The following is an 11,763-nucleotide window of genomic DNA, read 5'->3' on the forward strand; positions in this document are numbered from 1 at the left end:
GGAACTGGCACGCAACCTAGTGATTGGTGCGCTTGTTGCGCACAGAAACTGGTATATATACTGTTACGTGAGAAAGTCTCGGTTGTTGCCAGTTGTACCTCGGACGTGGCAGATCGTCTTTTCACGAGTAATTTTTTTTAATTCCCACGTATTGCACGTAATGCTCTGTAAATTTCATAGCGTGAAGCATGTGAAAGCTATGGAGAAGACTGATAAGACTTAAAAGAATACGAGACGAAGTAAACTTTCATAAAATGTATTCGTAGTTCTGTACTGTTTAATTTGTGAAATTATTATAGCCCACGTTATATTGTATAATTTATTTACAGATTAAAGATATAGGTTTGGCCAAAACGTTATTTCTCGACGATTAAAAATTGATTTATTAACTTTAACGTAGAATATCGAAATATATATTTGATATCCGACATTTGTAAGGCTTAGAATGTAGTCTATCTTTTTATGCATTCGCTACGTTTCTATATGTTGTAAAAATGTTGATTTCATAAAGTAAAAGATCTTATAAACGTATGACGCAGTATAAAACTGCCGATAAAACATATCACGATATTTTTCTTCGTCATTTTTAGTATTTTACACCACAGTTACGTTCAATCGAAGAATATCAAAGAATGATATTTCATAAATTCGTTTTGCACAGGCAAGTGCAGATTTTCAAGTTTATTAAATCAATTGGGAAAGTGGAGATCGATCGGGAAAACGTTTTGCTTATGTTTAATTTAATTTCTTTCCAGTCGTTTGGTCACTTTCCGTCCTAACCTCTCAAAAATTTTCAAGCGCACAATAAAATCAAACCGGAATATGTCAATGGAGACGAAATTTCTGTCGGAATCGAGAGCCGATTTACGGGATATCTTCCGTGCAGCCGTGAAAGCAGTATCACCTAACGAGATTGTAAGAAGAAGCGTAAAACTTTCGGATAAAATCTTGCACGTTGACGAGAGAAGCTTTCCACTTAAAGGGGATGTATATCTCGTTGGATTCGGTAAGGCAGTTATGGGAATGGCTATAGAACTCGAACGAATGCTGGGCGATATTTTGAAAAAAGGCATTGTCAGTGTGCCAAGCGTATTAAAAAATGTTACATGGGCAACCGAGAGTGACTGCAGTTTCTATAAATTGTATAACAGTAGGATAGATTATCGCGAAGGTGGTATCAACAACCAACCTGACGACAGGTCGTTAGATACTACCCACGATATTATAGACTTGGTCGAGAAATTAACCGAAACGGATACTCTTATAGTATTGGTGTCAGGTGGAGGATCTGCATTGTTGTATATGCCAAGACCCGTTTTAGATCAAGAAGACAAGCTGGAGCTCTGTAAAAAGCTTCAAAATGCAGGCGCCGACATCACCGAGCTCAATACTGTAAGAAAAAAACTGTCTCTGGTAAAAGGAGGTGGTTTAGCACGTATGGCTTATCCAGCTTCTGTCGTTACTTTGATATTGTCTGATATCGTTGGTGATCCTGTAGATTTAATTGCTAGCGGCCCTACCGTTTATAGTTCGAGAGCGCCAGAGAATATTACTGCTATATTAAAAAAATATAATTTATATCAAGCGCTAGACGGTGATTTGAAAAAAGTCGTGGCGTCCAAGGAAACGTTCGATGATAAGCTGCTGTTAAATTCAGCTAAACAGTTTAAACATGTGACAAATATAATTCTAGGAAACAATACAATGGCTCTTGAAGCTGCAAGCTTTGAAGCCTCGCGCAAAAAATTAACTCCAATAATATTAAAAAACGATATTACAGGAAATGTACAGGATGTTAGTTCAGCATACGCTGATATAACAAGTTTAATATGTCTTGCTTTATTAAATGAGATAAAAAAAGAAGAATTTTATGATAGGGTGCAGACTTTACCAATACTTTCGTTATCTACAGAAAAACTCGATGAAATCTTTCGTTGTATCGTTAATCTTGGTGGTATAGTTTTAATTGGAGGTGGAGAGCCCACAGTTGTAGTAACAGGTCGAGGCAAAGGTGGTAGAAATCAAGAGTTAGCTTTACGTTTTTCATTAGATTGGTTAGAAAAAATTAAAAGTTATCCGCGATTCGCGGAGTACGATGTAATAATGCTCAGTGCTGGTACCGATGGTCAAGATGGTCCTACTGATGCAGCAGGTGCATTTGGTTATTCTGCCATTGCGCCTATAATGTATGATGTTCATACAAAAGTTCAATCTATAATTACTAAAGAAAATTCACTAGATAAATGGAAAACATACCAAAATATTTTAACACAAGATTTAAGCAAACAAAATTCTAATACAATAAAAAAATCCGGTCAAGATTTTGATGTCGATAATTTAATGTTAAAGGCAATTGAAATAGAACGTATGTTACCCGATAATGTTTTAAAAGAAAGCGATACATATAACTTTTACTCGCGTTTTAAAAAAGGAGCGGATTTAGTTAAGACGGGAAACACAGGCACCAATGTTATGGATTTACACTTTATTTATATTAAAAAACGTCCGTGCGAGTGCGATATTGGTTCCTCTGACAAACCAACATATGAAGAAGATATATTGGACGTACATGATTTGCACATTGATGCATCGACTGTTGAAAAGTACAAGGCTACATGTGCTCCCTTAAAATTTGACAAAGACTTTTACAAACTTCATCCTTAACTATTGAAAATAAACAGGAAAAACCATTTCTTAATATAAAAATAATCGATGATAATTCTATAGATCCATGTTGCCATAAAAAGCATAAATTTAATTAATTATAAAATATATGAAGAATATATGGAAAAATCCGACATTGTTACAAGATTATATTGTATAAAATAAGTTACATAGTTTAATGATATTTTTTTGGAAAAAAAAATAGATAACTTATATTGTAAATACTGAAAATTTTATAATGTATATATATATAGAATATTTTAATGATATTCGTACATCAAAGGCACTGCTTAAAAATAAATCTCTTAAATTATAACACTTGCTGCATAACATATCGTAATTTTTAATTACGCTTAAAAGATATGACAATATACATATATTCCCTTTCACATATTACAGAGATATCTACATATTACATATATGTATACTATTTGTTATCAACGGTTTTCTTCTTATGATAAAAAATATAAAACTAATCGTTTTATAACGAAATATACAATGATAAGTTACATTTATACGACATGATACAACTTTGGTTATTTAATACTTTCTATTCAAATATTATTTGCTTGCATATAAAAAAGAAAAATTTTAATGTATAAGTAGCATCTTTTCCATCACAACTATATATCATATGTTCGTGCAACTAAATAATAAAAATACTCTTTAATAACGTCTATAAATGCTATTATTTATAATAATAAAAACGAGATTATTTGTACGTTACGTTTCTTAGTTATTATTAGCATTAAATTCCAAATTTTAGATAAATATTTTTAATTTTTGAGAATACCATTAATATAATTAAAAATGTTTAAAAATTAAAATATATTTAATTATATTGATATTTTTATTATATTAAATTAGAGACTAGAAATAGTAAGTTAGATTCCAAGTTTTATGGACGAAAATCAGAACAATGATATAGACTTTATAAACTGTCTTGTGTGCTAAAGGTCCCAACTAAATAAATGATGTTTGACTAGCATATCGCGAACTCCATCTTTTAACGGTTGTGATTGCTCTTTTTTGGGCGGTAATTCCCAATCGGGATTCAAGTTGAATGCAAATTGACTCAATATTCTTAACTCACATTTTATTTGCACCCATCCTGGACTGTTTATGAAGCTCCATGGTTGATACCTATGTTATATTTTAAGTATTAGAATATTAATTATATGAGCTATTGTGTATTGTAATAGAAACTATTCTACAGTGTACGCTGAAAGGCAGATATGACGACGGCAGCTAGCGAACGTGAATTTAGCGTCGTGTTTCACATGTACAGCATGTATATACCGCGCCGGCCGGTTTGCCGATGACTAATTTCTCCCCGTTCTCTCATCCTGTGCCTTTGCCGCCTAGGATTATTACGTACGTTAGCCGCTGTCGCTGCAGAAAACGTCATATCTCCCCTTCGATGGACATTCATATAAATTTACAAGCAATTTTATTATGTGCTCACCATTTTTGCACTACTTCTACACAGGAACATAAAACTTCTAACCATAAGTGAAGCACTTGTTCGTTTAATCCGAGACAAATAAGTGATCGTAATTTTACATCCATCTGAGCATGTGCATTGTCGTGTGTTAAATTTACAGATTGGACGCAACGATATAATAACTAAAATTTTTTTAAATTATTTATTTAATATAAATACATGATAGCAATGGTAATGAATGTAATAATCATACCTCTTCTGGTGTTAGAACTTTGCCGTCTTCATCTAATCGATATGTTTTGCACAGGACCAATCGACTATAAACAGAATTAAAATCTTTTTCCACTTCTCTGTTAGAAGCTTCTTCTATAAATAGCCACGGATGGCATGGCCCACCCAAAAATGATGGTCTTTTCATTCCATGTTCTAATACTGCTTTCACAGTGGGGCACAATGTACCTCTCACTAAGTCAGTAACTGCTTCACTAACTGCATCATCTCCAGCACATGTATATTGTTTGCTTCGTTCGTCTAGTAATTCTACAAATTTTGCAGGAAACCATCCTAAAAATATTGTTTAATTTATATTGAGAATATTTAATTATTACAAATATTACAATAGTTGCAAAAAAATATCTTTTAAAAAATTAATAACATTCGTAATATTATAAAATTATTTTTGCAAATATCTTGCCTCTCAATCCATTCAGTTCTCCTACCCAGCAGTGTTCATCTTTTTGACTAATAATTGTAATTATGTCATTTTTTCGAAAACCAAGCTCATCGTCGTCATGTCTTTCAAAATCTGCAACAAAATAAATATAAGAATATTTCCACATCTTTTAAATAATCCCTTTCTAATTTTATCGTTATGTAAAAAAAGATAGTTATACCTAATAAAGCTTTTGCTCTTCTTTTCCGCGTCTGTGATACGTTAACATAATTATCATGATCTTTTGCATGACTTTCCATAGTATAATCAGCTATGAGAACAATATTATTTAACTTTGGATCAACATTTATAAAATGTCTCGCAACTTGTAAAACAGCTTCTCTCAAATCAACTAAAATTTCTGAAAATATTTTTATTAAATTAATTTTAAAATATAATTTTTATGAAAAATTCTACTATATGGCTGTGCATATGTACCTGTTTGACGAATATTTTTAGACTTTGCATCATCTTCACCATCATCGTTTCCAAATAAAATTGTTTGTAACATAGATTTACTTCGTTTCATTTGACGTCTGTAAAGAGTCGCAAAAGATATATAAAAAAATTATTATTTAATGGAATATACTATGTATTCACCACTTATACCTATTTAAATGTTGTTTTGGTAAATTTGGTACTGCATCCGGATTTCCCACTAATCCACCTTGATCAGCCATTAAATAAGCTAAATGACGACGTCGATGTGTTTCGACTAATACATCTGTCAGAGATCCACTAACTTCTAAAGATACCTACAACAAAAAAGATATATTGAACATATTGTATATATCGAATAATATATATTTAAATAGTTGGACTTTGTCGAAACATATTTATAAAATAATATCAAAAGAAACATACATTGAACAGCTGGTCCACGTCATCGATGTCTCCGGGTATATCTGAGAGAGCGTTAAATATTTGTGCAGAGTTTTCAAGTTGTTTTAAATCTGTTTCTGAAAGAATATTTAATAAGAATTTTATATAAAATTATATAAAATAAAAATATATTAAATATATACCTTTTATTTTCAGCATTCCAATTGTAATTTGAAACAAAACTATAGATCCATCGAAAAGAAACATATCCCATATTCGTAACAATATTTTCATGTGTACAACTGATGCAAATAAAGTCAGAAACCAGTGTAAAGATATAAGACTTAATTCTATGTCATGTTGAACCAGAACGTGATCTATATCGGGAAGATAATTAGCTACTAACGTGCGAAGAACTCTTTGGTCAGCTTGGACACCTACAAAAATAATATTTATAATTAACTGTAATGCATTAATTAATGAAATATGTTACCTAATAATGTTGAAGAATAATAAGAAGCTGGTAACAAATCTTCTACTATTGTTGCCATCATCCAGAATGCATCTTCCTCTTCCAAAAGTAACAATAATGATGCAGCCATTGTACCTGTACCTTGACAGTAACTTGATAGAGCAAAAAAATACAAATTATATAATAAATTATATATATTTAGCTTAACAAAATAACTTTAGGGACTTTTCCATACCCAATATCGGGATATAGCCAAGCTAAGGCACGCATCACGCGTCTTAAACGAGGTATGCCAGTACTATGGAGATGACTAAAACATGCATTGGCCGGCATAATTCGAAGAAGGTCTTTTTCTATTTGCTTATTGGTCATTAATGCATCATTACTTGAGGCTTTTACTATATCTTTGTACATTATTTCCGATGAACATTTTTTCTGAAGTGCTCCTGTAATGTAAAACATTTATTTTCACAATTTATCTTAATACTTGTATTTTCGTTTTATACCTGACATGCGCATCCAAATTTGCGGTCTCAAAGAATGGGGTATGCCACGGCGAACCATTTCACGTAATTTATCCGTACGTGGTAAATTCCGATCCATATTTTGCCAGGAAAGTTCTGCTATTTCTTTATTATGGCTAAATTCCAAGAGAGCAATCCATTGCAATCTATAAAATAAAATCAATACATTTTAATTTTATGTATTTCTACTTCTATTATAAATAAAACTAATAGTTAATTTTTTAAATATACATCTAACAAAAATATAATCAACCTGTGTTGAGGATCTTCAACAAATGGTATTCCAAGTAATTTTTTTGAATTTTGTTCTGGGCCATCTTCTTCCTCCACACGAAAGCCAAATTCATCAAATCTAAATCAATAAAACAGTTGCAAATATTATTTCATATAAATATTATCTTGTATTTAAATCTTATTAGTTTTATATATTATTTTATATATTTAAATTTTACCTATATTCAGGCTGTGAATTTGGATCATCAGGTTGATTTAATTTAGCTAGAATATCCTGGGGCCACATGGATGGAGTTAATGCTGAAAATGGTCCTCCTGGTGCTGGTGATAAAGTCTCACCACACAAACCTCCAACTTCTACTTCAACCTCATCTTCAGAGACTGCTGTTTCCAATTTTTTCTAAAACATACAGCTGCACTTTATCATATCTTTTTAATATAACTTTATAGATTGAAAAATACAAGCCATTGCAAATCTGCATAACTTTAAGAACGACAAAATATTAACCGGGCTTGATTCCACATGTTAGTCTTACTAATTTAGAAGATGTAACAACTCGATTGTAAGGTACTCACGCTATGCTCGTCTTTCCCAACATAACCATCGTGATCGCGGACGTTGAAAAACGACTTGGCCAAGTCCATGACGCAGAAATAATCTTTGCTTCAATCCCGAGTTCGTTAATACATCAGAGGCTCGTCGACATTTTCGTGGGCCTGTCAAATCAACGTCGCGCGTCAGAGTATAGTACAATACCGTAGATTCCGTAGAATAACGTCACAACACAGAGAAAAGAAAAAAAAAAGACTACGTATGTACGTCACACGTTACGTAGCGTCATTTGGGAGATCTCGTTCTTGATCTCGTTTTAGAATTCAGCTGCAACAGAGAGCCCAACTTGGAATCGCGGCTTCCATGCGTACAGATGCAGAGGCCGTGTCCGTGTGAAGCCAGCACTTCGGCTGCCGTCGGACAGTGTATAGCCTTGGTCTTTTCCTTTATCCGACGGCAGCCGAAGCGCTGGCTTCACACGGACGAGCCTCTACATCTGTACGCGTGGAAGCTGCGATTCCGAGTTGGGCTCTCTGAGCTGCAATGATAATAAAAAAATAAAAAATACGGGCAAGTGTAGAGCAAGATCTGCTATTTATCTCTCCTATATTTTTTTCAAAAAAAGATTTCGTATCTCGAAAGACCTGACTTTTATTTCCAATAAATTCACAACCATATGTACCGTCCTTTATTCGTATTATAAGCACATCTTTGTATTCACATTCTCAGGGCGTGATAGGTTATACCTGAGTCGCCTGAGCCCAATGTATATTTTACTTTAATTATAAAATAAAAAAAGGAACATCGAGAGAGTTGGTTAAAAAGACCGATGACTTGGTCAAAACTCTGAGATTGACGAATTTCTCGTTTATTTTTATAGGCACGTGATGAAATTAGTACCGTTTTTTTTTCTGAAGTAGTGTTCGATTGATAGCTTAGATCATTGTGTTATTGGCATTCTTCGAGCATTGGCAAATATCGCTATGTTTTTATTAGTTCGAGAATTTAATAAAATATAAAATGTTAAGTGCAAAGACTATACACACGAATTTGTTTAAAATTGTCGACTCTGATATATTGTAAATATATGAGACAAATAAGCCAACGTAATTAGCAGAACAGCAAGGCTAGAAATTCAAATTATCGCGAGGAGTGAATGGTAAACGTTTGGTATTGCAAGTAGACCAATAATCGCTGGCTTGACGCACTTGTGACATTTTACATATAAATTTTATTTTGCATTTTGCACAATGCGTAACAAGAATAAGTAATACAATATTAAAAATATATTAAATTGCACCAGGTATTATCTAACCTATATTATTATTTCAGTTTTCTCTACATAAGAATATCTTTTAGTTTTAGGCGGTAGGCATGACAGCGGTAAAAGTGCACGGTGGTATCGATATTTTAAGATTACCAGTAAATGAGGAGGAACATTTTTGTCCCCCGTGGCGTATAAAGTACACCCAGTCTCATATTCTTCATTCAAAATGTTCCAAAAGTGAGGATGGTTGCACTACCAGTGAGGCAAATGCTTGTCAATTTTGCGTGTAGGCTATTCACTGATTGTTCATTATTTTTAAAACAATGTGATATAAAATATATATATATATATATATCTTTATCTTTTACTGTTATAGATATAATAATGCATTAGAATTACCACATATGCCAGACATGGTTTTTCCCAATAATGTATTATCCCTGGTGCATCAGAATGGACCAATGTTGCAGTTTAATGCCTTGGATGCTCTAAGATATGTTTCTAATGGAAAAATTAATGTACAGCTTGCTTGTGCAGAAGCATGGAAGGAATCAAGGTATGTTATAAGATGCTTCTTTTAAGCTTGGTAAATTTACATACATTTTTTGTTACAAATGCATTTTACATGTATGGCAGATCAGAAAGTAGCGAATATCTAGAGGAAAAAATCAAGCCCTTTGATTGGACATTTACTACCAATTATACCGGTACAATATCTGGCTTTAAAGTTGAAGAAACAAATGAAAGAATTGATATGGATAAATTAAAACAAAGAGATAAAATTATGTTTTATCACGATTTAACATTGTTTGAAGATGAACTTCACGACAATGGGATTGCAGTGAATTCAGTAAAAATCGTAAGTTATCTCGTTATATATTTTATAATATATAATAGTTTTATTTTAATTCACTTGATCTTTTTTTTTGTAGAGAGTGATGCCTGGCAGTTTTTTTATACTGTTACGATACTTCCTTAGAATCGACAATGTAATGATAAGAATAAATGATACACGTATTTATCATGAGTTCGGGAAAAATTACTTATTACGTGAATTTACGTCACGAGAAGCAAAAGTTCAGGATATTCGTGTAAGTAATAATGGTATTACAATATTTATCAAATTTTAAACGAAGGTATTAAGAAAGAGCATTGTCAAATTTTGTTTTCGTTACAAATAGTTACACAAGTATATCATATGTCATTATTTTAATTATTTAGTATTTGATTGATAATTGAAATGTGCAATATGGACATATTATATTTAACGTTTAATATTTTTCTGTAAGGTTTCCCCTGCACTCTTTCTGGAACCAAGTGCAATAGCACCTCACTTGCCATTAACTGGAAGTCGATACCATAAACTGATTATACTTGAAAAAGAAGAAATTAAATTAAGTGAAGATACAATTGCACAAAATGAAACTACGACTGAAAAAAACGTGTTACAATCTGCCGATAAACATACAGCAGACAGTTCCATTACTTAAGATTTATATTAATGAATATTACGCGATATTATATTTTTTTCGATAAATGTAAAAAAAGTAATTAGAAATTAATTATACAAAATCATTAATTTTTGCTCCAAGTATTTCAGAGATATGTCTAGTTGAAACAATTTTAAAATAATATGAAACTTGTATTTATGATTTGTTTAATCAAAATTAATATTGAAATTTTATTACGACTCGTCTTAATCATGTTTATTACTTAATATCATATATTATATTTTATTTCATTTTTAATAAAAAGTATAATAAAATAAAGTTGATGCATGAGCCCTGAAGAATATCAAGGAACATCGAAGAAAATGCGACACGAGACCTTTTAGATACAACTTTAATAAAGTCTACACTAAAGACAGAGTTTGTTTTAGTCATGAAGAACAGTATCGTATGGACTTTTATTTTTTTCTTCATCGATCAAGTAGAAAGTAAACATCAAAAGGAAAAGAAGCACAGAACGGAGAGACCAAGGAAGTCGACTGATCGTGGCTTTCGGACCGTCTTTGACCGGAACGACGATGTTTATTCGCGGGCGCAAAAAACTTGGGTGAATTCCATCGTACGGGTCGGCCACGCGGGAATGGAAAGAGAGGTAGGAGAAAAGAGGCGAGGCGAATAGCTGCGCGAGTTAGAAAAGGATAAGGAAAGGAGAGAAGCAAGAGGAAGAAATGCTACAAGAGCAAGAAGCAAAAAGGTCGTCGACGACAGCAATCTTTCGTGAGTAGGCTTATCCCATTGCCTCCGTCCCACCTTACACGCTCTCACACGCTACCAGCGAGTGCGTAGGTGTTTCCGGCCGGCTGAAGAAGCACGGCCGTCGATCCAGAAGAGGACGACTCGAGCAAGACGGAGAGAAGAGAAAGAAAAAAAGAGACGGAGTGATGACGAGGTGGTAGCGAGAATGGATAAGCACAGGAGGAGAGCTACTGAGTGCTCAAGGAGTGGAGAAGAGCAAAAGAGAAAGAGAGACAGAGAGAGAGAGAAATAACGAGAGGAAGGGGAGAGACAGAGAACACTTGGCCGGAAGCAGTTACTCGCGCGATGTAACGAAAATATCAGGGCGTCTGTTTCGCAATAGGTCTGCTCGCGTCCGCGCCTAAGTTTAATATAGAATACTCGCGGTCGGCTCCGTCGCGAAAACATCACCCTGACATCGTCATACGCGTCTCTTTCTCTCTCTTTCTCTTCCTCTCTTGTTCTTTATGCTTTCGACCGAGAAAAATGCCTCGCCTCTTATCCGTTCTCAGCCTTATTTTTTTTCCTTCTTCCTTAGATGAAGCAAATGCGAAATACGTCTCCTAAAATTAGATTCGCGTCCCTCCTGATTCGACGAATTGTCACTGGAACCGTCGGCATTGCGACGTGTCGCTGCAGATGACATCGAAGAGCGTCAGAGAGTTGGACTTCTTTGAAGGTCTTTGTCCGTGACAGTGGTGTGCGCATAGCGACCTTTGAATAACAGAAACAAGGTACACGAGATCAGAGCGTGGGAGGCAGGGGCAACAGCGACGTCGACGTAACAAGAGGAGAAAAAAAAAAAGAAGGGATTCGCCCGCGTATGAT

The 11,763-nt window shown here is 33.7% G+C and overlaps 3 protein-coding genes across 6 annotated transcripts; 2 read left to right on the top strand and 1 right to left on the bottom strand.

The window, feature by feature from the left end:
- The first annotated feature begins 77 nt into the window (after positions 1-77).
- Positions 78-3,006, top strand: LOC139104203 (glycerate kinase). The gene has a single exon (XM_070659529.1). The coding sequence runs from the start codon at positions 823-825 to the stop codon at positions 2,662-2,664; it is 1,842 nt and encodes a 613-aa protein (XP_070515630.1). The 5' UTR covers positions 78-822; the 3' UTR covers positions 2,665-3,006.
- On the bottom strand, positions 2,471-7,718 carry LOC139104200 (small G protein signaling modulator 3 homolog). Its single transcript, XM_070659516.1, has 15 exons — positions 7,449-7,718; positions 7,091-7,272; positions 6,892-6,990; positions 6,621-6,784; positions 6,350-6,560; positions 6,136-6,266; positions 5,846-6,079; positions 5,685-5,779; positions 5,430-5,575; positions 5,259-5,356; positions 5,002-5,181; positions 4,803-4,913; positions 4,362-4,672; positions 4,130-4,290; positions 2,471-3,807 (listed from the first exon to the last, which is right to left on the bottom strand). Exons 1-15 carry the CDS (start codon positions 7,515-7,517, stop codon positions 3,615-3,617), a joined length of 2,385 nt encoding a protein of 794 aa, XP_070515617.1. The 5' UTR covers positions 7,518-7,718; the 3' UTR covers positions 2,471-3,614.
- A 429-nt stretch (positions 7,719-8,147) lies between these two features.
- Positions 8,148-10,382, top strand: LOC139103996 (TIP41-like protein). Of its 4 annotated transcripts, none has more exons than XM_070659214.1 (6): positions 8,148-8,305; positions 8,785-8,978; positions 9,069-9,248; positions 9,329-9,551; positions 9,625-9,783; positions 9,982-10,382. In XM_070659214.1, exons 2-6 carry the CDS (start codon positions 8,800-8,802, stop codon positions 10,180-10,182), a joined length of 942 nt encoding a protein of 313 aa, XP_070515315.1. In that variant the 5' UTR covers positions 8,148-8,305; positions 8,785-8,799; the 3' UTR covers positions 10,183-10,382. The 4 variants fall into 4 exon arrangements, with proteins under 4 accessions (XP_070515315.1, XP_070515313.1, XP_070515314.1 ...); XM_070659212.1 differs by lacking the exon at positions 8,148-8,305 and adding an exon at positions 8,328-8,728; XM_070659213.1 differs by lacking the exon at positions 8,148-8,305 and adding an exon at positions 8,328-8,692.
- Positions 10,383-11,763: the final 1,381 nt, after the last annotated feature.

The sequence above is a fragment of the Cardiocondyla obscurior genome, linkage group LG07 (genome assembly GCF_019399895.1).
Source record: "Cardiocondyla obscurior isolate alpha-2009 linkage group LG07, Cobs3.1, whole genome shotgun sequence".
NCBI lineage: Eukaryota > Metazoa > Arthropoda > Insecta > Hymenoptera > Formicidae > Cardiocondyla > Cardiocondyla obscurior.